The 27,264-nt window shown below is 41.7% G+C and overlaps 1 protein-coding gene across 3 annotated transcripts in view; it reads right to left on the reverse strand.

The window, feature by feature from the left end:
* Positions 1-27,264, reverse strand: part of ANTXR2 (ANTXR cell adhesion molecule 2) — a 123,087-nt gene that overhangs the window by 70,217 nt on the left and 25,606 nt on the right. For all 3 annotated transcript variants that reach the window (XM_072861276.1, XM_072861277.1, XM_072861275.1), the window contains exons 8-10: positions 19,572-19,632; positions 18,370-18,465; positions 13,717-13,786 (exon numbers count right to left, since the gene is read on the reverse strand). In XM_072861276.1, the coding sequence (XP_072717377.1) occupies positions 13,717-13,786; positions 18,370-18,465; positions 19,572-19,632 (227 nt within the window). The remainder of the gene's footprint in view (positions 1-13,716; positions 13,787-18,369; positions 18,466-19,571; positions 19,633-27,264) is intronic.

The raw sequence follows: 27,264 nt of genomic DNA on the forward strand, positions 1-27,264 counted from the left end.
AAACGAGGGCAGACTGTCCCTGAAGTAAAACAGACCTTTTGACACAACCCTATTTTTGCAAGGAAAGGTTAGATTGATACTGGCTTCGTACCAGCACAGAACAAAACCAAGTGCTGAGCTCTTGAAAGCTGCTGCAGAACAGAGTATCTCCTCAGGTCACCCCGAATAAAACCCACAGAGAATCAGGAAGTGTAAATGTTGACGTTGCTGTAGCAACCCAGGAAGACATCCTGCAATGCCCAGCTAAAACCTCACCGCTGCTGTGCGACACATTCTGTGTCGGTCACGGTGTGGATCTTACATCTGTGCACACGGGAAGAGGCAGCAGACCCTGAGGATAACAATCAGAGGTTCTACTAATCGAGGCCCACTCATGCCGTGCACAAATACCCAGGCCTTCTTGCCGTTATACCCAAGAACACAAGGAGTCAACCAGCTTCTCTATGTCTAGCTTGAAAAGCACGGCTGCGGGAACAAGCCTGCAGGGAAAGGCAAGTGCAGCCCTTCACACTGTTCCTCAAAAACACAGCACTGCCCAAATCCAGCATCTTTTTAAGGCTCTCAGCCAGGATGCTCAGTCCTGTCTTCTGATCGCTTCTGACACAGCACTTGAGTCAAGTGGAATCAAAGAGATGGCAAACTTGAGCTAATAAGCATGTGTAATTTACATGCTGTGCCGATACAAACTCTATTGCTTTTCATGTACCACAGGTCTAATGTGCAATTTTCCAGTGGTCCATACTTTTAAAGCATTGCAAGAGGAAAAACTGTAGGGTTTTTTTACAGATCATAGCCCTTGCTCAGTGTGGAAGGGATTTTCCTATATTTTGCCTGTGAAGTATCACTTTTTGGATGGGAATCAATCCTGGTAAACTTAGTCTGAGAAGAGCTTTTTAAAAATGTTCTTCTTTATGACCAAAGTTAACCACAAGACTCTTGCAACTTTAAACTGCATCAGTCATGGCCCACTGGCCGTTCTAATAAATAATTTACCAAAAAATGTAACTTGAGAAGACCCAACGATTGCAATTCTTTCTTTCCTTTATGTCCACTGCTGTTTTATTGTTACAGAAGAGGAACGTGGCCCACTGCCATATGTCACTACAGCTCTGGTCTAAAGAATTTCATACCCTGTGAAATACAGCTGACATTTCAATCCACAGAAACCTATTTGCAAAGTATTCATTTGCTCCTTACTTTATGAGTATCCAGTAAAAGACTGACATTTTATGACCCATTAAAAAAGATGAAAAAATTAAATAAAATTGTGAAAGACATTTGCTGGAAGTAATAAATAATTTACCTCCAATTTTCACACACTGAAAATTAAACTGGCAACTGCTCAAAAAGTTATTAAAATTATGGTGATAAAGGTATTTTAGAATCAAGTGCCAGCATTAAAATAGCTAAAATGCTGTACATAGTAGGAAAGAAAAAAATAGGTCTATGTATTTAAAAGGGTGCTTTCCCTTAAAAAACTCACCTCCATGAATTAATATATAGCTTTATTCCACAGTTAATATTGGCAAGCCAATAGTAAGTGTGTGTGTGTCTATGTGTTCTAAATATATCTATACATACATAAGCATCTGTGTGTGTGTTTGCATACATATATATGTATACCGACATCACACACTGGAAAATCAGTAACAGCGGTGGGAGAAGGGTTTGGTGGAACTACCGATGTAAGTATAATTTTTTGCATGCCTATCACTTTACCCCCTTGTAATTTACCATCCCCTACACAAGTCTGGCAGCACAAAGGGGTGCCGCCGTGACCATACTTTATTTTGATGGTCACCTGAAGGACGAGGAAACTGCAACACTATGACTGACAATGGCACGTTCAGGTTTTTAACAGAGAAATATTCAGCACCGTTGACAGCTAGAGCAAATACAAGGTCTCGTTCAGTGCAAGTACTTCGTGTTTTAGAGTTTGAAGAAAAAGCTCAACTGCCAAACGATACCGACCTCACCTCAGGAGGGAGAGACTGACATTTTTAGTGCCAGGTGATGCAGCCTCTGTCACGCCACCCCGCATTTTCTGCCTGAAGGTTGAAAAGCAGAGGTAGTGGCAGACACAGGGAGACTACTAATGCTCAGCTATAGGGTAGGGGAGACACCCATCTGAGCAACAGGTGATGGTGTCTCAGTGGGGTCAGCTCCACTCTCACTGTATGGACACAGGGGTTTCATTTGACCAACTTGAGTTTGAAATCGTTGGCCATTATCTGCTGGGGATACAACTAATATTCACCCACACATCCTCACCAAAGCACAGAGTATCCTTTCCCCTGCTCTCAGTTAACAAACGCTCCAGGACCACAAATCTGACTCTCTGCATCGAGGGATACATCCCTGCAGCAGGACGAGGCAACACCAAGCCACAGAGGAAGGTATTTCAAGTCCATGCTTCTGGCTTTGTTGCTCTTCCTAGGGGCTTCCTAAAAGCCCCAGCTGCATAGGGACACAGCAAGTTCCCTTGGAGCAGGGTTACAAACCTTGCCTGCCAAATGTTCGGTGCAGTTCCACTGTGCCAAGGCTCATCTATGCCTGGGAAGCATAGGAAACAGTTTACTCGAATCGATGGGAATGGTACTGAGGACAGTTAGTTCACAATCTCCAGTTACGATAAATGGTCAGAGTTGTTTTCCTCCCACCAACCACACAGGCATAGAAAGGAATATTATTATTTTCCTAAGGATAGCAAGACCTGCACTCTTTGCAAATCATTATGGTGTTTTGGTAAAGAATTAGTACAAACTCTTCCCCCCGCCCCGACCCCTTTCTTGGTGTAGCTTAGCACTGACAAAAATTCAAAGTAGAGTTCTCTTAGGATCCCCTCTTGTTACCCCAGAACTATCTAGCTTTCTCAGCAGAGAGGGCAGTATACTGCCTATCTGGGTTTGGCCTTCCACAGGAAACGGACGGAAGTGCAGAGATACCTAGGTGTTCCACTGCTGGGAAGTGCTTGTGAATTTGAAAGAACTGGAAGGCAGCAATGAATTAGCTCTGATCTCATGGAATCATGGGAACCTGCAGTAACAGGGTATGAAATGTCATTATTATGTTAAATTAGTCTATTAATTCAGCTCAGGATACTATGTCCACTGCATAATATTAAGCACTTAGTTCTGCTCACGCACTCTTTCTTAATGCTCTGGGAACACTGTGTGCCCTATTGAGGAACGTGAAGGACTGCATTAGAAATTACTACTGATCTTAACATCAGATCCATATGTCTTAGGAGCCAGTTAGCCTATACAATTCATTGAGGATGTTTCCATCTGTGAATAGTTCCCATTATAATCTAATTGTGTCAAACTAAATGTATTTCTAAAATATTTTCAGAAGTTAATATTTATAGAACAGACATTAAGCCTAATCCAGCCATATTTCTGGTTTCCCCCTACCTGAGTTTATTTCTCTAGCTATTTTGGAGGGGGGAGCTTGTACCATGTGAGTAACCAGTCATTGGTAACCATACTCTTTTTATTTTTGTTGGAACAAAATGCTTGAATAGAAAAAAAAGCGCTTAAGTGCTGGTGCTGAAAATAAATATTAAGTCTCAGTGACTTTGCAAAGAAAGGAATAAGCCCAGGTGGGAGAGGATCTGATTCACATCAACTCTCTTTACCCAGTGCTATTGGGGAAGAATGGTAGTTTACGTTGAAGGATAATGTTAATATCAAATCAATGGGCCTAATTAGCCATGAGCACACCTATGATGGAGAAATATTCCAGTCACCTGAGCACAGAGGCTCCGGAATGAGAACAACAGGTGAAAACAACCTGATTTGGAGATGGCATCCCACCAATTTGTGAGCTCAAGGAACTCATGCGGCTGCCAAGGGCAGCAGGAAGTCAAAGGGGGGCAAGCACTACTTGCTTCCTTTTTTTTTTTTTTTTTTTTGGTGTTGGCTATGGTTGCATCTCCTGTGTTAGAGAGCTGCTCAGCTGCTCTGTGCCGGGGAGACAGAAAGGCTGACAAACCAAAGGAAGCCCAGTGTTTGTCCTGATGGCTGGTACCTCCTTTTGCAACAGTGGACTGCCTGTCCTCCTTCATCGAGCGCTTCCTCGGGTACAGCTGTACAACGGGTTACTGAGAGGTAACTAGTCATGTGGGTTTATTGTGCTTTTGCCTTTTTATAGTAATGACTGGTATTATCTGGAATGTGAAGTATCTTAGTCAACGAGCTACCTCTTAACTGAGAAATCCTATTGAATCCTAATTTATTTGCTCCCCTTTTCTCTGGACAAGGTGTTCTTTGACAATATGTAGTTGCAATGTGGTTTATAAACTGGGAACAAGACTTTGAAAATGGGTCCCTAAACCCACACTTGAATAGTTAAACAAGTTGCCTAACTTTCAAGTGCCTACTCATCACATGCATTGCCCCTTGCATTAATGAGTAATTCAGTTCTGTGGGCAAATTAAAGTCTTGCTTTAATTGTCACAAAGGTTGTGATAAGGCTATTTAGTTAACAATACCACAAAAAGAAGGTAAATGTAACTTGTTAGTTGGAAAGAGAACAAAAAATGCTCAACACACCCCATGAAATGGTAATCCCTTCTTAAATGACTCTGAAAGATAGACAGGTCATACCTGCAGCTTGCATGCACCTTCCCATCATTGGCAGTTGTTCTCTGCACTTGCAACATGTTTCCCAAAATTTTACCTTTCTCAGCCAAGGAGGAAGAAGTGACAAAATAAAAACAGTAACAGTAATTCCAGCCACAGCCATAGGAAATGACAGTAATTATGTTTTTCCTCTGATTTTCGGCTACTCACTTCCATGTCACCAGAAAACTCCATTAAGCTACCCACAACTTTTCTCAATACTCCTTAAGGCAGACAAACGAATGTGCTACTCAAATCAATGAATTTGTCCAAGTTATGGGCTTGTCTGAATAAACAGGTCATCCCTTATGTGTATCTACGTGCTCTGGAAATCCCATGGCTTTGTATATCTGAGTATTTGCATGCAGCTTAGGTGGGAGATAAACTTGGTGTGACTTGTGAAGAGCATCATTTAAATATAGGTTTAGACTTATTTTGTAATAATGCATTCAGAGTTTCTTAGCTTATCTACTTTGTATTTTCTTTCCATCTGGTAAAAGGAATGCAGAAAGACAAAAGCTAGTTCTAACTTACAATTGTCACTGAGTTACTAAATAACACATCATTGAAAGGTCGCAACGTAGGATGAGCACAGCAGTGATTTTTCAGTTCTTAAATATGCGCATGGTAGGCAGTGTGACTGTTGGAAGGGAACTCTGTGTGTGAGAGGTATTACAGTGGCTGCGGTGGTCTGTTTTGCCAACACTGAGCTAATAAGATGTGAAAATTGGTGCTGGGTTAGGTCTAAACGTTAGCTTATTGCCTGCTTGTTTTTCTAATGCTTGCAGTGTTAGAAGGAAGTACAACTGTGTAATCTTAACAATAAGTTAATGACACTTTTTGTGTGGGAATGTAAATCTGCTTATCATTCACGCCCAGCCCCCACTCACACACATTTCCAAAGGCATTCATATGCCTCCTTTGAGAGAACTAATGATACTGTATCAGCTCTCTTTCTATTTAGATATTTATTTCATATTTGCTAGAAGAATCGGGCCAATGTTTTTGAAAGCACATTTAACTATACCATATGCCTACTTAAATCATCCCTATCAAACAAGTTGTAGGATGATGCTCTGGTTCATTCTGTTCTGTTTTCCCTTCCTTCACAATGTGTTTATGTATATTTATCCAATTTGTTCTGTTCCTCTTGCCAAATTGCAGGTTTGAGATCTCAACTACACAGGGGCAGCTGTGCTATTGTTGATGCCTTACAAAACAAAGGTCACAGACTGAGCCCGTATCCCTAGAACTAATGACAGCTGCGTGTTAACCATTATGGTATAGGCACAGAATGATCAGGGTTCACAGACCCTCAGAGGTAGGAATAAATCTTACCTTGCCCTTCGGTAAGCAAGAACTCGAGTCTCGTTTCTAAGAAGTAACTTTTGTGTCAAGTAGCCTCTTGTAAAATACCCTGCTGTTTATTTAATTTATTGACATAATTCCTCCCTCCATCTGGGGAAAAAATACCTTTAAACAGCCCCACCACAAAAAGCCAAAATCTGGAAAATGAAATGACAGCTGAGTTGGAAGGAATGATCTCTTCTGCATGTAACTAATCTTGGCTTTTCTCACTGTTGAGACTGATAAGAATTACCAGCTGTTCCAGCCTAGGAAGTTATTGACCACATAAAGAAGTAGGCTACCACAAGATGACATTTCCTTCAAGAGAAGGCTGAACCTAGCCCAGCAACTCCAAGTAATGAAACGGCAGGGCGGGACTCTTTGAAATGCCCTTTGTTTGTTAAGAGAGATGGATCTGCAAGGCTGGTGAATTCAAAACTATTTGCCCCTTGGATAGCCTGACATGTTCTTCCTTCTTCTCCTGCTGCCTTTCAGACCAGAAGCCAAGAGTCCAAAGTTATTTAAAAGGGTGGTTTTTAGAACTACACGTAGCTTTTGAAATACCAAAGCAGAGGGAATGTAGTCTGCTGGAGCAGACTAACGAGATGAGGCACATGTCCACAGACACAGCTCTGAGACTATACAGCTGGCTTTGAGGCTGTCTGTCTAAGGCTACTTCACCAGTGTGCTGTTAATTATTTAAAAGAGAGCACTGGGGAAACTACCATCACATCTGTCACCCACAGGCAGGCAGAACCTGGGCTCATTGCAGGACCAGATGTGTTTATTCGAAACATGTACTAACTAGCTACTTAATGGGTTAGAATTATTAGCCAGAAGTTAATTAGGCAAACATACCAAACATCAGTCACCTTACAAAGCATCACTTCTTTAACACTGCTTTTACTTCTTTAGAGCCATTATCAACCACAGGAAAAAGGAGGGGCAAAAGTAAAAATCCCATGAAGGAGCTGCAGTAGGAAATAGATTTATGAAATCTGATCACCGTGTACTAATGAAAACTGCAGTGCTCCAGGTAATTGCCTTAACTATGTGCCTCAATACTGCAAGTATACTAGCACATGGGAGGAAGCAGGGAGGCTTGTTTAAGGACCTACGGGTGTTGGAGAAGGAAAGGGACTTCACAGTGGAAAAATTTTTTCTTAGTATAGTCAAGTCAAACTTGAAAAAGGATGGCTTCACTGCTTCTGCATATATTGCACATAGCCCTGAAGACGCAAGCACTTGCATGGCATTCTGCCTGCATAATGAACTCAAACATTGCTGGCCAATGTAACATGCTCTTGTTCCCCAAGAGATGGAATTCAAAAGTAATTTGTAAGTTTCTGGCTCCTCAGTTCATGTCACAAGAAGCAGTGGATGCAGTCAAGGCATTATATGCTCTATCTTTGGGCTAGTCGGGGCAGGGGGGGGAATAGTTAGGATGCTTTGTTAGAAGCCTGCCGTGACAACCATGTTGTAGAACACCTTTCAGCTGCTTTCGAATGAGAGTAGCTGTCTAGAAATGAAATGAGGTAATTTGCAGGATGGAGCCCACAATCCATTCATCCTCACTGTATCTGTTTGCTTTCATGTGTCCATGCTCTTCCTCTTAAATCTGGTGCTGGTATTAATAAAAATGACACTCTGAAACCGGAAAGCAAGACTCAAAGTACCACTATTTCAGCATCATGGAAACATCTTTCACTCAAAGCACCTAGAATGAAATATGAAGCATGTGCTTCCTCTTCACATAGAGAAGTTGTTTGGCTGGGAGGCAGAAACGGAAGGCTAGAGTGCCAGTGACAGCCTGGGCATGAATTCCTGGGCTTTCAGCTAGTTTTAGTTTTTGCCCGCATAGCTGCTGTAAAGAATGTTCAAGGCCCCTGAAGTAGTGAGCAGGAACTTCCTGGTGCATCCTGTGAACTGCAATGAATGCGTTTTAAATAGACTCCCACAGTACTGTTTTACTTTAAACTGTTTTTACATTAATTTGTCAGAAACTCATAGGAAGAAATGCACTGGATTCACAAGTCTACTTCTCCAATTGCACAGAGCTACAAGCTCTTCCAGAAGACAGCACTTTGGCTTCCCTTAAGCCCCTGTTGAGAGATGCTTTCAAAGCCATGTTTTAACTTGAAGCTTGTGGTTAATTGCCATTGTCCTCAACCCTCAGCCCTGCATGGGATCCACAGCAAAAAGCGGAACAGCTAGTTCTGCCCTAAATCTGTACTTCACAGATTAAGATCATACTACCAAAACATTGGCCAGAGAGAGAAAACTCTTGCCTGCATTCAGCCTATCACAGGCTACAAAAAATGGTATAAAAAACCAAAAGAAATGGAGCTTGTTTTGGCACTAGCTCAAACAAAAATAGACAGAGGGCAGGTAATGCAAACTGTCAAACATCAACAGCCAGATAGCATCACTAAACCTTATGGGACTTACTTCCTGCTGTGGAAAAAACAATTGATTTTCTAAAAGTGAAACAGAACCAAAAAAAAGGTTTTATTTTCCTATGTAGAGTAGTTGAGAAACTTCTTGCGAGGAAGACATGCGGATGCAAGAGGTGGTTAAGCTAGTGCCTGAAACAGGTTACTTAAAGGCTGAAGATGCTACATAAAATAAGGAGATGGTTACTTCTTTCTTCCTTCATATTTTTATTCCAAAGGGCTAAGGGACAGTATCTGAGTTGCAAAGACAGGATCAAAAAGAAATCGGTGATAAACCAGAAAGAAAAAAATATTAAAATCCAGAGACCTGAGAAGTGACAGGGCACAAACCACTCAATGCTGTTTGTGTTTCTAAATTCCCTTTGAGCTGCCATCCCATTCACAAATGAGTGCAAAACAAGTAAAGCAGCTGTTGTCAACAGGAAGAACAAAGACTTGAATGACACAGGCTCCTCCTGTGAGAAATCTGGTTAATAGCCAAATAAAAGCATGTCTCAAGGTAGCATTTCAACTCAGAAACATAAAGCAACGTGCTCAGTCCTAGAGATCGCTTCCCACTATGCTTTCTTTCTAGGACAAAAGTTCTTACTTGTTCTTACAGTTGTAAGAGTCTGAGCTATTTATTCTCAAATTACATTCAGACTCTTGTACAACTTGCTCAATGAGGTTAATCTATCCCTCAGTAACTCCTTAGGAATGTCTGGATGGGAAGTACATTTAAAGTTACCACGAAACTTGTGCTGTTGCCAAGAGCTCTTACTACTAGCAATATATTAATCTGTTGGCCATCATCAGACTTTTTTTATCTTATGCACTGTTGTGTGCTTTGTTTCAAGTGAACTGGAGACTAAACTTAAGTCAGCTACTCTGAAACTGGAGGCAACTAAGAATTTGGGAACACAAGTGTAGTAATTTTCCTCCTTACCACACAAAAAATAATTCCTATTTAATCTTTGTTCTTTAAGTGCCACCAGCTGTTCATGTTGGACAGGATGTAGGAAGGGATATATGCAAGCTGAAGCCAACATGATTTGAATAGAGAGCAAATAAGGTCATTTAAAAACACTAGTGCAGACTGTACCATCTCTGCATGCAATCTGATCGTAAATACAAGGTAACTGTGAGCAAGGTTTCACTTGCCATCAGATTTATGTTTGGATTTGTCCTTTTAGGCTTTGTTATTCCTCAAGCTTTCAAGCCTAGGGAGAAAGATATTGCCCACTTCTGTCCTAGGGCACCCTTCAGATAGGTACAGTCCAGTGCCATTCACCACAAGGGTGTCAAAATGTCACTCAACTGAGATGGATGCCACGTGATACTTAAATGAAAGCCATGATCCCACTTAACCCGATGTCTGCCCTTCTGTTGGTGTTTTGAAACATATAACCAACTTTTCGTACATCTGCTCAGATAGACTTAGTCAATTTGTTTCAAGTTATGAGAAGCTTATATATCTTGTTGGACTAAGGGTTAAATGTTCACCTGATTTTATGAGCTAATCTTAGAGCAAACACTGTATGAATTCAAGTGCAGGATGCATAAAGGTGGAAGCTGGCCAGCAACACTGCAGCTGCATTAAAAAATAAACTTCTGTAGTTCCCTGAACTATTTAAAGAACAATGATAATTTCTCGGCCTGTTGGTTCATTTTGAATAATTCACTGCCTAGCCTTAGACCTAACCTTTCTTGCTTTTCTTAGATGAGTACCTACACAAGATCAAATTGGATTTTTTCAGTAGGTACCAGCAAATTCAAAATCTCTTACTGTAATAATCCAGTGACAAACTAGAGTTCAAGCAGAGGTAGTTAAGTAGTAGACGTGTAAATATTCACTACAAGTATTTCAGTAAAATATTGTATTATTGTGCTAGGTTAAACTTTTATTATTGCCATCCACTCATCAAATAAAAGAGAATCTGTGAATGTTCAGGAACTAAGAGAAACTTATATTGTTCTGATAGCCTTTCCATTGAAGGCAGAGGGGATCTGACCACTGGCTTAGAGGAACAGAAGCCATCTGTTTGTGCAGTCAAGCCGACATATATTTTCTGAATGCGTACTCAAAGAAATTAGAGCAAAATGAAGAGAACAAAAGTGAAGGTAGTGCAAGAACTTAAGACTTATAAAAATACACTATTTTTTTCTGTACTGGTCTTTCAAAGAGACAAGGGCTCTGTTTTCTTTCCAAGGGACAATGACTACAGAAACATCTGAAGTAACGGAGAGGTCAAAGAGATCTCTGATTCAGTTTGATCACCTTGAGCTGTGGCAGGACAGCAAATTCAAGCCTCAGCTAAAAAGGGCAACTGATGTTCTCAAATATTCTGCAAGACCCTAAAAATATAAGGCTTTTAAATGGTCAATGCAGTAGAATCTGAGTCGTTTTAGTAAACCAGCCTAGTTGTAATGTTACACTTGCCCTCACAGTACATAAGTGATCTCTCAGAGGACATGAAGCAAAGCAATTCAACTTGGGTTTGTCTCCCCATCTACCTCCTGCAGAGAGTACATGGTACTTTGCATTCCTGGATTATTTCAATACTTTCTAACTTTTTTATAATGCATAGGTTGCTCATGTAGAAATCCCAAGTAATTCTCAGCTGTGAGCTAATCAGGGGTCTTTTAAAACAAGCTGGCTTTGTAAGCAGACTGTGTAATTTTGCACTTCAGAAGCAGCACAACAAGAAGGTACTTTAAATGGCACAAGCAGCACAGTCATTTTGTCACATAACCTAAGGATACCACATCCATCTGCTACATGGTACTGTGAAAAAATAGGCTTTGAAAAGAATGCTTGGTTAAATCCACAGCTGGCATTTTGGAGGCTCCTAACTAAATGCAGACAGCAGCTGGTAAGAAAGCAGAAATACACGATGGCGTAAGTCCAGGAGACCCAGGGGTTTACCAACCCAGCGTCTTGGGTACTTTGGCATTTTATCTATTCCACGTGGGTTTCTATTGTTCTGCATGTGAAAACTGCAAATTCATCAGTCAACAAGAAGTGTCCCCAATTAGAAAAATATTATGAAACCTGTTAAGTGAGTCTCTCCCATTTACCAAGTAACAAAGCTGCAGGTTTGAAAGTCACAAAGCTAACTTTGTCTGCTTGTGTTGCTCTTAATTCCACTAAAAAGAGCACTAGAAAAAGAGCAGACTGGTTGTTGCTACATTAGCGACTAATATTAGCTCCACTACATGAGGAATTACTGGGAGTTATCCAGCAATAGTCTGAGCTGTGCCAATGGAAAGTCAATAGTTCAAGTATGTACATATCTTTCATAACTGTCAGTCTTGTGCATAGCAAACTCTTTATCTCTGGGCCAAAGCTGTAACTACTTCAATATCAGGTTATGGAAGTGTATTTCACATAGTAACTTTGGAAAAAATTTTCTCCTGTGAACCTGTACAACTTCATGCTTATTGGTCATGCATTCTTTCTTACAAACACTGCTGAGAAGAAATGTGCCGTAATTAGGTGCTTGATCTACACTGCAATTACAATATGGTGAGCTGTCTAGTTCAATAATGCTTCACAGGCCAAACAAGCTCTTCACAGAATAAGAAGAAATGCAGCATGTTCAAATAACTTCCACTGTGCTTTAATCTATGTAAATATTCCATGCATTTCGCATCCATTTGGCAGGACAGGCTGTTTACATACTCTTAGACTAACAGTGTGCAGAAAAGCATTTACAGCTTCAGGTCTTGGGGTGCTTAATGCTGGGGGCCTAATTTGCTGCTGTTCTTCTGTTGTAAGGTAACTCCACTGAAATACTTGGCATGGAGAGGAAGGGTTCTTAACCTGATGGATTTACATGGTTCTTCATGACAAAATTAGTTCTATTATAGCTGCACATGGTGCTGATTGGTTTTAGCTAAGACAGCAGTTTGTTCCAGCTGTTTTGTTGTGCAATTGGCACACAACCACATGCAGCCTAGCTCAAATGAAAACACTGCAACTGTACTGTTTAATATGAAGGCACATAAGTCTAACAAACTCCATAGGACACGTAGGACAAGATAAGCCTTTCACATAGCTATGTAAAAGGCAACTTGAGTATCAGGAAAACCTAACTGTGTTAAAAACTCATCCCCTTCCTCTGCTCTCCCTGTAACTCTCCTCCATGCTTGTTTTCCCTGCGCTGCCATAAACCAGCGCTTGCTCCCCAGAGGGGAGCTTTGGCTGCTCCGCAGCGGCTACGATGCAGCTCCTCCGCAGTGATTCACTCCGCTCTCTTCCACTGGGGGTAATCACTGAAGTGGGGCTTTTTCTACCGCTTTCCAACTTTTCTCCTCCCGGTTGCTGTTTAATGCACAAAACAGATGTGTATTTGGGGTTTTGCTATCAGTCTTGCAGCACAACTGAGGCAACTGATTGTTGCTTAACTCTGAAAACTAACTACTGAAAATCATCTATGCAATATGCTTAGTTCTTAAACTGCTAAGAAATGCCACAGAAAAATGACAATGCAGAGCTGTAACCAACTGCTGGGCTTGCTACTGGATTAATATTAACCTCATCCCAAATAACTCTCTGAGAAGAACTACTTGCAAAACAGGGAGAAAGTCAACAGCCTGAAAGCCTTCACCCTCCTACAGGACCAAGATCTGACATGCCGTTTTCTGACTTCTGATTAGCTTAGAATTTCACAAATCTGAACAATGAAGTTGAAGTGATCTTAAAAGCCTAGGGCATGTCTGAATTTGAGAGGAGGAGGGAAGGGTTAGTTCTCAAAGGGCCAGAAGTAATGTGCAGCCATGGCCAGTGACACTTAGAATAAGGCTAGAACTGCAGTTTAGCTACAGTGCTGTTATGAGATTGCTGCCGTTGTTAAATTAGTGCCTCATTTTATCATTACATGTTGAGCAGTGGTACACATCTTGACACATAATTTTAATAATAGCTTGTAAGTGTCACTGATAATGTGATCTATTTAAAAATTACCCTAAAGATTATCCAGAAGAGAGCATATTATGCCCTGTTAAAACAGCTAATCTGCATAAAACTTAGGACGAGCCAGACCTTTTCAGTGTTTAAAAAACTGGCTGAAGATTCATTTTTAAGGCACTGTCCAAATTGGCTTGGTCACATGTGACTATTTAAAGCCTGTTACAAAGCTGGTAAACACACCAGGGAAATAACAGAAGAATGGGAGGGAAAAAATGCAACAACAAACCACCCCCCATAAAAAGAACAAAAGATTGCCTCTAGCCAAAACCCCTCATGATTAACAACAGCAATAACGGGTCCAATTCTAGCAAAACATAGGATGACATTTGTTTCAAGTACTTACTGGCCGCTTTTGTATAGGATTGGTGCAGGGCAGAGCAAAAAATCAGATTCCACTGTTTTTGGTTTTTCATCTGCAAAAAGAAATCACATGAGCTTAGTATACTGTGCTGCTTAAATGAGAAGCTGATGGGTGAACGTCCTATCAAGCCCCTTCCCTTCTCACAGTATGCTGGTTACTGGTTTGGTAACGTCTGGAACTGGCAAGCAAGGAAGGCCCAAGTTACAGAACAAAGCTGCTGCTTTTTTAAAGCCACACCTTGAACATACAAACCCAGAGTTGGCTTTAAATGCAAGTGTGAGCCCACATTACATCGCTTACTTTATTTTACTAAAGACAGCTCGTGCTCTTCCAGAGAGATAATTTCCTAGAATTGAGACCATTTTTGCAAAGAATGAGAACATTATTAGGGGTTTCCTAATAATTGGAAAATGAGGGTTTGTTTCTAATTAGCTCCAACCCTGTGCTTTGCATTCAAGGACTATTTTATCAGTTGTGATCGGAGTGTCTATTTCTCCAGTTTCTCATGCCTTCCAGTCTCTAGTTGTTTGCAGATCTCCCACATTTAGAAAGCATGTATTTGTAGAACACCCCTTTTCTGCAGTGGTGAAAAGGAGAGGAGGGAGCTCTTTTACCTCATGCATTTGGTAAGCTGAGAAAAATTCTGCTCCGGTGTGCAGAACCGTCCTCTCAAACTTCCCCACTGTAGGACTGTTAACTCCTGTAGTGGAGCTGCTCCTGCAAGCATGGACTATTTCCTGATTTAGGGGTGAGAGCAGATAAATGATCTGCCAGATAAACTTGGAGCTGACTCTGTCCTGCATTTAGGGAACAGGCAGACACACAAGTAGTTCAGGGGCAGCTGAAGGAGGAGCTGTTAGCATAAATGAGCTTTTCTTATGTGCTATAATCTGCACTGACTGCTTGGCCTAGATTTGGGGCTAGTTGTGAGGTGGGGAAGAGGGATTAGCACATTGCCATATGTTTTTGTCTTAATGGTATGTTTCATAGATTATTTTTCTATCCCACAGCTACATTTGGCAGGTTTCCTTCCTAGCATTTGGTAATGGTTCTTTATAAATGCAGAAAGAGAAACATGCCAAATGCATCTTTTAAAACCAGAAGAACTGACAAAATAACGGTTTGCTCTGAGGCTGGTCCCAAAGCGGAGCCCAGGCTATCAGTAAGAGGAACTCTAACATTTAAGTACATCCTCATGCAAGTACCCTCCGTTATGCCTTCAAATGGTGAGGGTTCCGCTGAGACAATGCCAGGCTTTTGTAGAGGAGAATGCAATGACACAGGAATAATTTTCCTTTTCTTGGGACCATCTCCTCCTTCCCGCTACTGCTCAAAGCACCCTTCCGACCTTTGTTGGCCATCCTAGCTCTACTGTCCTCTTTTAGGTTTCCTCTGAGACAAAAGCGCTTGGAGCCCAGCACAGAGCTGCAGAGAACGAGCTTGCATATCAGGGGAAAGATCACATGACATTTCCCTATTTCCTTCCTGTACTACTCCCTAAATATTTGTTGTTGCCCGTTGCCGAAGATGAGATCCTGGGTGGGTGGTAGCAGGCCTCTGGCAACACCCCATGCAGCAGATTGTGTTTTTATGCTGCAACATGTAATAAATACATTTCTATGCCATTCCTCTCCCTTCATGTGCTTTAGCGCACCCTTTCCTGAAGCCAAGAAAAAAAAAAGGCAGCCCAGAGATCTAGTTGGAAATTCTCACATCAGATGCTAGCAAGTATTTGGGGGCTTCATCTTGTCCAAGTATAGTTATTTCTACCATGGCAAAGCAGACATACACATGCTGTACAGCTATAAAAGCCTGAAGGATCAGAGAATTGGAGAAACCAGAGTCAGAAAACATTTCAAAAGGTCATTTAAAGAAGGCAACACACTGCAGACATTCTTCAGTGACACCTATCTAAGATGTTAAACTGCTTTCTAGGTAACCTGTTCCAGGCCCGAGAAATGTTTATAGCGAGAACCATTCTCCTAATGCCTCGCCTAGATCTGCTGCAGAATTTGAAGCCTGTTGCCTCTTGTTCTCTTTTCAGTGGATCGGGAGAGCCCAGCTTATTATTTTCAGCCCTGCAGCAGCCCATACTTAACAATTACTTTGGCCATTCTTCCTTTCCTGTAGATGTAACAAACTGAACTTTTCTGTCCTTCCTTATGGCTTGTGGTCTGGAGTCCCGCCCACCCTTGCCAGCTTCCTCTGGACACTCTCCACAACGGATTCATCCCGCACTTGTAGCATGGAGCACATTAAAGTCCAAGTTCCTAGGAGCTATGGTTGAGATAGCTGGGCACAGCGCAGCCCCAAATTCCAACAGCACCGCAACCTACCAATCATTAAGTACCGTAAGCCGATTTGGTGTATGCTGCTAGCATTGCTACTAAACAATGCCAAAACCTTTACTATGATAGTAGTACCTGCCAGCAGGACAGAGGAGGTTCACATTTGTGATGCTTATGGAAAATGGCTAAGTCCCTCCTTAACTCTCATATTCTGTAGGTCCTCAACTCCACTGGTACCTTAATGCACTCCGTAAGATCCTGAATGATACGAATGCCACTAAAAACATAACCATATTGATGCAAGCATCAAAACACTCACATGAAGAAGCTATGTGCTATTGTTTTAATGTCCCAAAGGGACAGACTGGGGTGTAGAGAAGTGACTGCTTATGGTAACCAAACAAGTCAGGAGCAAAGCAGGAACAGAACCGAGGAGTCCTGATGACTTGCAAACCAGACACTTCAATTGAAATTTAAGTTCTAATTATCTTCAGGTCATGTAACTGATGTCTCAACTATTTACTTATTTACCAACTACTTACTATTTATTCACATAACTGATGTCTCAACACTATCAACAGACTGTGTGAAATTAATTTTACTCACCTGGAACTAAACTAGTCTGTTTCCCCACTTCTCCAAGTAAGAAAGGTACACCATGATAATAAATACACAACTGCAGCAGTAGTTTTGCCACAATCCAAATTCTAGCTCTATGAAGCTCATTTATGCAACAAGTTTAAATAAGCAAGCCATCGTTTAAAATAGGAAACAAAAGTGACAGTTTTAATTGAAACTGAAGGGAAATTTATACACACAGAATTTATTTACACAGGGTGCTTTTATCGAGAACTACTGTGCTATTCTGTTATTCTTCCAAATTATTTTAGATATTTAACAGGCAGGAGAGATTGGCAGGCCATTCAAGTCTATATGATATCCAGAGTAAGGAAGAAAATGTACTGGAAACACATGTTCAATTGGGTAGGAATTTAAGACAGGCTAATATAAAAATCAGACAGTAGGTAGGGAAAAAATGAGTCGGTTTTTTTCCTACAGGTCCGTTTTTTGTCATTTTCCAGTCTGGCTTGCTTCTGAGGGATACTGCTTAGAGCAAGAAGTTGGATGTACTTATACTAGCCATCTTCTTTAGTTTCTGGGTATAAAAAATGGCAGAGGTTTCCATTAACGGCATTTTTTTCACCATCATCTACCTTGTGCCAGTTCAGGGAACAGAGCAGCACAAGGAGACTAATCCAAATTCCAGCATGACTTTTCACCTGCCCTGCTGCAAGTCAACGCACTGAACAAGAGAAGACTAAGTCCTGAATATTTTGCTGAAAATTAAATTCTCCATGAGCATACTTACTTACTCAGAGAGCAAGAAGAAAAGTCTGCACTACCTCCCAATTACTTGTAGAGTTTTTCTAACTTCTGCAGCACTCCACTCAGAAAAATTTCCCCAGTGACACTTGTAGTTTGACAAAGGAATAACTAAGGATTGTAACATCTGGCCAATGGTGAGTACTAATAATAAAAAATAAAAAAAACCCAAACCCCACAGATAAAGCTACAGGGAAAGTGCCTATAAAAGATGCCATGGTCACTCTGTCTGAAACAGAATTCCTTTCCACAGGTCAAGAAACTAGAGTCGAGCTAGGGATCTGGTTGCAGTGAGACCCACTCCTGGAAGAGAATGCTGCTTGGGTCACTGAGCTGATGAACCATGTCAAAATACAGGGACAAAATAGTACCAACTGTTCTGACTTGGCCTTATTCTATGCTGTTGCAGCAGCTCCACGAAGAGGACTGACTCCATGTCACAGAGGGGCACCCACGCCCTACCGAGCCCCTGAAACAAACAGCAGAACAGCTATACATTTGGTACACCAGACAGAATGGCCAGAGATGCTCTGAGATAACAAGGTAGGTCCACCTTGGAAAACAGTGCCTTTCGGAATCATGATGAGCGCTTCTGTCTTGGCCTGGGTGGTCTTACAAGCAGGGGCACTTGGTCGCTACACTCTGTGGTCGTGTTTTTTCATAGGCAAACAGCTGCTTACTTGAACATCAGGAGCCAGACAGTTATCACCATGTTAATTCACACAGCCAGCTGGGCTGCCGAACACCAGTCACAGTTTACAGCTAATGGCAATTGGTAGCAAATTCAAACCACTGAGCAAGATGTGAAATAACTTGCATCCTCTTACTAATCCTCAGAGCTTTCCTGTTTTCCCCCTCTTTGATATTTTTCTCTTTTGATTTTAATTAAATGAGGTAATGAGAAGCAAAATCAATCACTTATTAGGAAATGTAAAGGCAGATGATCTCAAACTTCAATACTTACGAATTGTAGTTCCGTTCACTTGATAGGTACAAGTAACACCATCAGTTTTCCCACCAAGGGTTAAGCCACTTCCTCTAAGAACAACTTGAAACTCCTCTGGAGAGAAAAGCAAAAACCCAAAATCACCAATCTTTAGTGCATTGCAGGAAGCTAGACAAGGAAAATTTCAATAAAGCCTGCAATAAATGAAGCACAACACAGTAATGCTTCAGAGTTACTTAGGTCTCCTTTTTAATTGACCCTTGGTACTGCATTCTTCAGTTAGGTCACTATAGGAAAAACTAAAGATTTGTTCCCAAATCACTGAGGCAGCCCTATTAAAATGGAAGTTGATTCTATCAACAGGATCTGGGGCTCAGTTGCACAGTAAGAAACAGTTTCTCAATTAATACTCTGATAAATGAGAAAGCTGGGTCTCATAACAAGAAGACTCCCCAAACCTGGATCAGACCCCCTTAAAGTGCCAGATGAAGAAAACATTTCTCCTTAGTACTGTTTCTCTGGAAGTTGCAGGAGGGCCACGCTACTTGTGAATTATGCATAAGAGGAGTGAAAACAGTTTGTTTACCAAGGCCACTGATTGCACCGAGATGATGCATTTTTTTACAAAAACATCAAAATAAGGAGATTTTGCAACTACCTTATTTTGATTGGTCTCAAAGGATGTGTGGATTGTGAAAACCAGAAAGAAGACAAGCCCTTAAACTTTTGTGCAACTCTTACACTTAATAAAGGCATTATCACTTGCTGCACAAAAGTGCAGTCAAATGCTTTACTGCTTACACTCCACAAATTTGGGGCAGGGCACTAGAAATATTGTCATGAATTTATATGAACGTACGTTATCAGGATTCCCAGAACTTAACTCTGACCACAGGTGAAACAGTATGCGAGTGTCACAGGGTAAGCATCATGGCTTTGAACACAAGGGCAAGGGCCGAGCATGACTAATGGCAGAGGGGCAGATAAATGCGTCTCAAACTTTTACATGCATTACCTGAATTATGAAAGTAGGCCCTGGAAGACAGCTCCTCTGAGGAGAAAAATGAGTCAACAGAGAAGGATCTGAACTTTCTTAAATTCCTTGAGGATTTTTTCAGGTAGAGATGTTTTACTCTAGGGACCTGTGGGGTTTTCCTTCGGTAAAATAGGGAAATCAGTCCTATACAATTTAATATTATTTTTAAATTATAAAAACTTACCTCCCACACAGACACTGGATGGCTCCAAATATAAAATCTCAGTGCATGATTGCTTCAAAACCTATTGCAAAGGAGGAAACTAGTCATAAATAGGCTTCAGAGTGCTATTTCAGTGAGAAATATTCTTTTAAAACAAACACTTGTCCCTAGAAGATACACATGAACAGCTACAGCTTTGACTTGCACAAGTCTGACTTTGTAGGACATTGCCTTGACCACGTAAAACTTATGCATGCCTGCACAGTCAAGTCTCTTAAGAGTTCATAAGACTTGGATTAGTTTGTTACATTGGGACAGTCTTCAAAACATAATTATGTCTGATTGCTGGTCTTCAAATTTCTGTCCAGATCCCTAACCTAATTTTCCACGAACCCCAATCCTAATGTTCAAGCCAAAAATTAGTCACAAGGAACCTGATCCAAAACCTAATCCAGTCAAAAGCAGTCTTCCAACAATCTGTGGGTCAAGCCAAGTACACGTTATTCCAAGTGCTGGCATCCAGCCCTATGTAAAGCAGAGCAAGAATGCACGGTGCTCTTGACTGTGCTGCCTTCTGTTGGATGGGGTTTCTTCACTGCTGTACCACTCAGCTTGCTCTGACTCTCCAACCAGTCAGGGAATATTCTTCAAAAAGGCTGGGACAAAACAATACTCCTATAGGCGACTTGGAAATACAAGGGATGGAGCGTAAGCGAAAGGAGGAACTAGACACCTTTGACCGATTTGTACTTAGAAAGGTCTCAGACACTACCGTTAGTTTCAGCCAAGTCACACTTTACTATTTAAATATACATCCAGTGATCAAGTTATCCATGGTCACTGGAGCAGAGGCATAAATAGCACCCAGGTGTTGGTTACTGCAATCCACTTAATTTGCCATTCAAAAATAGTGCATCTCAGAAGGCATGGGTCAAGCTTGCGTCTGCTTACAACTGTTGCTGGAATCTAACCATGAGACCATACTCTCCTCCCACTGCTAGGATCTCAGCCCCACAGCAGGGCCCCATCTCTCACTTGTTATTGTTGTCCAGGAAGGAGACGTGATACCTATTACTGAAATATTAATCCCCCTCTCTAAGCAGGTAATGGCATTTCTGCTAACTCAGGGGAAATGAGTCTCTTAAAGCTTGTAGGGTTAAACACACAGAAACAATCCACAATTTAACTTCCTTGTAGCTCAACATGGCAATGTGTGATTTTTCCCAATGGTTTTTAACTTTCCTCTCACTCAGAAAACTTTCACAACGTCTTCATATAGCTTTCCCTGTAATAAGTGGTATTTTTAGCAGGCATTCCTATATAATACTACATGGAATCAATTCAGGTCCTTGTAATCACGTGCATAGTAGAAAGTCCTGTTACTGTCCCCTCTCTATCTCCATTTGCCAACACTGTGCCTGCTCCTGAGCTGGCCTAACTGTCAGTAAATGTAATGCTGTCTCACTTTTAACTCTTTTTTTCTTTCTTTTCAATACATCTTTTTTTTTTTTTTTTTGTACTCTAAGCTATTTGCTAGTGATTTCTGTTGTTACATATCCGGGCCCAGTAGAAACAATAACATATTTGTCATTGTTATGACAAAAAGCATGCCAGGCTCCACAAAAAAGAATAGCTTGCCTCATTTAACACACAGAGAAATTGTCCGAGCAGCCAGGGATCAGGTTAGGAAAGCTAAAGCCCTGATAGAATTAAATCTGGCCAAAGGCATCAAGGGCAACAAGAAAAGCTTCTATAGGTACATCAGTGATAAAGGAAGACTAGGGAAAATGTGGGCCCTCTCTGGAGGGAGACAGGAGAGCTGGTTACCCAGGATATGGAGAAGGCTGAGGTACTCAACGACTTTTTTACCTCGGTCTTTACCAGCAAGTGCTCGAGCCACACTGCCCAAGTCACAGAAGGCAAAGGCAGGGGCTGGGAGAATGAAGAACCACCCACTGTAGGAGAAGATCACGTTCGAGACTGTCTAAGGAACCTGAAGGTGCACAAGTCTATGGGACCTGATGAGATGCATGCACGAGTCCTGAGGGAACTGGCGGATGAAGTTGCTAAGCCACTATCCATCATATCTGAGAAGTTGTGGCAGTCCGGTGAAGTTCCCCCTGACTGGAAAATGGGAAACATAACCCCTGTTTTTAAAAACGGAAAAAAGAAGACCCGGGGAACTACAGGCCAACCAGTCTCACCTCTGTGTCCAGCAAAATCATGGAGCAGATCCTCCTGGAAACTCTGCTAAGGCACATGGAAAACAAGGAGGTGATTGGTGACAGCCAACATGGTTTCACTAAGGGCAAATCATGCCTGAAAAATATGGTGGCCTTCTACAATGGGGTTACAGTGTTGGTGGATAAGGGACGAGCAACTGATGTTCAACAAGGCCAAGTGCAAGGTCCTGCACATAGGTCGGGGCAATCCCAAGCACAAATACAGGCTAGGTGGAGAATGGATTGAGAGCAGCCCTGAGGAGAAGGGCTTGTGGGGGGTGTCGGTTGATGAGAAGCTCAACATGACCCGGCAACGTGCGCTCGCAGCCCAGAAAGCCAACGGTCTCCTGGGCCGCATCAAAAGAAGCGTGACCAGCAGTCGAGGGAGGTGATTCTCCCTCTCTGCTCCGCTCTCGGGAGACCCCACCTGAAGTACTGCGTCCAGCTCTGGGGCCCCCAACTTAAGAAGGACATGGGCCTGTTGGAGCGAGTCCAGAGGAGGGCCACGAAGATGATCAGAGGCCTGGAGCACCTCTCCTATGAAGACAGGCTGAGAGAGTTGCGGTTGTTCAGCCTGGAGAAGAGAAGGCTCTGGGGAGACCTTATAGCAGCCTTCCAGTACCTGCAGGGGCTCTACAAGCAAGCTGGAGAGGGGCTCTTTACAAGGGCAGGTGGTGACAGGACATGGGGTAATGGCTTTAAACTGAAAGAAGGTAGATTTAGATTAGATGTAAGGAAGACGTTCTTAAGTATGAGGGTGGTGAGGCACTGGAACAGGTTGCCCAGAGAAGTTGTGGATGCCCCATCCCTGAAGTGTTTCAAGGCCAGGGTGGATGGAGCTTTGAGCAACCTGGTCTGGTGGAAGGTGTCCCTGCCCATGGCAGTGGGGCTGGAACTAGATGATCTTTAAGGTGCCTTCCAACCCAAACCGTTCTATGATTCTCGCATCACCTGTCTCCCCACAAACTGCTGTGCACAAATTTATCTTTGTAGTGCTTTAAAACCCACTTACAAACATCAAGTAGTACTCAAAAAAATAGAGATCTTGCAGGCGCATACATTTGGATGAGACACAGCAATAGAGACCTTTGGAAAGAATGTAGCTTCAAGTTCAGTGCAAGTCGACCGGTTTATATTAGCTGACTCAACTCACTTCCAAAAAAGGACTTAGCTTTTTGATTCCTATTTCAGTGTTCAGAGAGGAAGTGTTACATAGTTTATTTTAGGGGGGGGGAATATTTTTTGCAAAATAAAATACAGAAAGAATAAAGTATTTTATTCCTTTAATGTAGAAACATGTTCTGTTTTTTTTCCCCTCTGAAGAGACTGAGTGAGATGAATAGTCCAATTTAAGTTAATGAGACTATAGACTTGCTTTAATATGAAGTACAGATCTAGCAGTTGGCAGTGTCAAAGCCTACTGAATTAATTTGGTTTTTTTAGAGCAGCACTATATAGACAGGGAGAAACTTTCCAACTCCTATCCCGTCCCCATTTGCCCACTGTCTCATGAAGTACGGCCACATTATGAACTAGGGGGGTGGGCAGAGGGGAAGACCATGATGGACATAATCTGTCTTCTTGGAAAGTAGTATTTCTGTAATTGCACTGTATCTGATAGTGATTTTTCTAACACTGTATTTCCAAATGCAATATAAAACAGGAAAAGAACCTATTTGGACATGCTTAACTCCCTTTGGATTTAAGAATAAACTAGGGGGTGAAAAAAAAAAAAACCCAACCAAGATAAAATATGGCCTAGATGAAATGATCACAATTCATGAACAAAAGCGAATTTCATTATAGAGTTCAGGATACGGTGATTTCCCGCATGGCAGCAAGGAATTCACATTTATACAAGTAGATGTGCTGTTCTTGACATAAAGCAGGAAAATAGTGGGGTTTAATACTGTTCCTAGAAATAAACAATTGAGTTGACACTAATTTTTCATCATTTTAATTACTGCCATTGTCCACTTGGCTTGAGAAAGCTGTACTGTTCAGAGATCCTCAGTCTCTTTGCAAGGGTGGTGGCCTAAGACTGTTGTTTTCACCCAAACAAAGCTTCTATTAGGGGAAAAAAAACTGGGTGAAAATACTGAAATTTGTTTTTCTAAGTTTAACTAGTTGTTTTCCATCCTTCAAAAAGCTTCTTGATAGTCCATGCTTTAAAAAAAAAAAAGTATAGAGATCTGCCTTGTCCTTGAAAATCCTTCCCTTCAACAACAACTATCAAGTAACCTTAAGAAGCAGAAATAAAAGAAACCTTGTAAAGAATTGACTGGAATCAGATAGAACCAACCCAAAAGCATATAGATAGCTCTCTGCTCAACTTCTTACATTCTGGGTTCTTCTCAACACTCTCTCTAAGCAACATTGAAACCATACGCAGAACCGAATTTTCCATCAATTACGTGAAAATCTGAGCATTCTTGCGAAGGCTCAAGTCCCATTAACTGTACCAAGCACAACCAGCTTGAGTGGTTTGGCTCGCAAGGATACAGCAACTAGCATTTAGCTGTCACAATGGAAAAGCTGAAAATATTTTCAAAGATAGCAGTCACCACTTGTTCTTTCACTTGTGGGAGAGGGGAATATACTTGCACATCTTAAAAGGGCGTAGAGAAACTTGTGGCCTTTTCTTTACTCTTTCCTCGCTCTGGCTCACACTCTTTTCTATCTGTTTTAATCTTTTTTTCTCACTCTTTCTGTGCAAGCTGTTCCTTCCAAGCTAGCACAGTGCACTCCATTACAAAAGCTCATCTCTTTTCCTCAGGAGGAATGATGTGAAGGCATCTTAGCCATTTTGCTGTACGATCCTTGTTCATTATTTAATATGCCTTCATCTCTCTCTATCAGGGCAGTTCCTGTTTCACCCTTTCTAGTACCCCTGTGGAATGATCTTTCAGCAACAGCTGCTGAGGCATTTTGCAAGGTGCGTGTTAATTGTCAAAGTTCCCCTTTTCAAGATGTTGGTGCTTTACCGTACAGTTGAAAGGGTAAGGACTGGGTTCGCGCGCAGTGAGTGGGAGCTCTCATGCACAGCTGAAAGCTAGTATCCTTCCCGCTTCTCCTGGAGCCCAAGAGGAGAGGTCTGACCAGTCTCAACAGGAACAGCTTTTAATGGAGCTGTCTCAGCTGTGTGTTACGGAAGCATGTTTAACAATGGCAACATACAAAGCAAAGCATGCATACGATTTCACCTCCTTCTCCCCCACCCCTTTTAAAAATTCAAAACTAACTTTAAACTATCTTGCTGTGGAAACCTGGGCTGCAAAGTCAGCAAGATCGAAATGAATTCTACAAAGATCTGGACGATGCCCCCTCTTTCCCAGTTCAGGACAATCAAAGAGAATGATCTGGCGTTGCAAATTCATTCTTTAGAAATGTACTGCCCACAAGAAAAGCTTAAATAATCACTATATAAGGCCATCCTTGGATAGGATAGTTAAACACTCTGCTGACATAAAATAAATTCAAATAAGACTATAAATTGCCTTAGTTTAACAGCGTGCAGGGAGAGATTCAGAGAGTTGATGTCATCCGTTTCATTTCCAGAGCTCCACACCAAATATAGGGCTCTCTTCTCCCGGGCTTGCAAAGGCTTTCCTTCTAGTCACCTCCCTGAATGCTAGCTGTCCCCGAAAGAAACATTTCCCCACAAATCACAGTGCAAAACAGCGTTGAAACCTGTCAGCCTGTGTCCTGTCATCTTACAGCTTCAGAAATGGAGAACTGTGGAGGAACTACAGAGGGGTTGCTCCAAGTCTGAGACAGAACTGTGCTACACGGAAGCAGTTACAGCTGGAAACACGCAGAGGCTAATCAAAGTGGAGAGGATCACATCAAAATCACAGCTGTCAGCTTGCCATTTTCACACTCGTTAGGAAGCATGTGTGGCTGCTGGAAAAAGAGCAGGCAGTTGAGTTCTGCTCTTCAAGGTAGCCAGTCTCTTGTAAGTAAAGAAAATGAGATGAAATTCAGGCCCCGAACATCCTCTGGTTCAACAACAACGACAAAACAACAGACTGCTGAGGAAACCCTGTTCTGTAGCTCCTCCATATACAGAATTTGTTACATCACTGCCATATTGCAGCAGCAGCAGCCGAGCATCTAAGATTAAAAAAATGTTGTTAGGCTGTTTTCTACGAACAGTTATTACAACAGCTACCTCAACAACAAGTGGCATGAATGCAGCTTATGCTCAGTGCTGAAAACACCACCCGGCACAGCTTCTGAGGGTTGGCTGAAGGCAGAGGAGCCTCTGAGGCTTTTTAGTGAAATCACATCTTATGGCTATTAAGTGAATGGATACTGTACAGTTTCCACAGCACTTCTCAGTAATGCAAGTTAATCATTTCAGAATACTTCTGAGAGCAGAAGTTATCAGAATAAAGGTATCTGAGATATACCATGGGCACTCAAAAGCAAATTCACCCTTGATGTAAACTCACTGACATACGCTGGGATTCTATTTGGCCAAACAAGCTTTCCTCTTCTGAAAGGGTCACCCAGAAGCCAGGTTCTGGACTGCCCAATTCTGTCTGTGAGCCAGCTATCGCATTCCTTATCTGCATGTGTACCTTTAAGCATATGAACATTCTGTTCAATACAGTGGGATGAGATCCTGGCTTACAGTTAACAATGCCGCTTGCCAGATCAAGGCTTTTGATGTCCCATACAAAAAGTTAGATTCAGCTTCCTTCCACAACAGTCCTGTAGAATCTGGCATGCACACAGCTCTCAGAGGCCCTGTCCTTTAGAGGAGTCTCTGTGTACTCAACTCTTGCTGTCAAATGCTTTCTATCAGCTAACTAACATCACCGAAGCATGCAGCAATCAGAACCGCAACTGTTTAGCTCCTGAACCAGCTAACTGGCATTCAAATTTTCTCTTTTCAGTCCTACATTGTCTGATTGTCACCTTTCTCTCTCTCTCGAGCTATTTCGGAGGCTTACAAGCTACAGACAGCTTTCTGTCCAATATAGGATTAATCTTCCTCGGGCACAAACAAGTACACATGCCAACTTTTCCTAAAACAGTTGTAGAAAGTCTATCCACTCTATCAACTTTTCAGTTTGGGACCACTTTTTACCTAGTGAATTTTCTTCTGAACAACCTGACTGTTAATCAGTACTTAAAATCCATATCAATCCTTATCAGCGGCACGAATTTCTATGCACCTCCCACTAGAATGTTCCCAAAGGCTCACATAAACTTCAAAGCCTGCTTCCTAAATAAGCGGTTTAGCATTTTTGTCATTAATAAAACATTTAATTGAATTAGAGATGTTTTACAGAAACATCGCTGGTTTTTGACCTGTAGGTGTCTGAATTGAAAAACAGAATCATGTTTTGTTAGATTTAAGCTGCAGAAACAATACATCTACGCAAATAATCACATTAGCATAGAAAAGGCAGATGTCCCTGCAATAAATTTCAAAAAGGCAGCCAAATAACGAGATGACATAAGGCTCACTAGTGCTTACAGTC

The sequence above is a fragment of the Ciconia boyciana genome, chromosome 5 (genome assembly GCF_034638445.1).
Source record: "Ciconia boyciana chromosome 5, ASM3463844v1, whole genome shotgun sequence".
In the NCBI taxonomy this organism is placed as follows: domain Eukaryota; kingdom Metazoa; phylum Chordata; class Aves; order Ciconiiformes; family Ciconiidae; genus Ciconia; species Ciconia boyciana.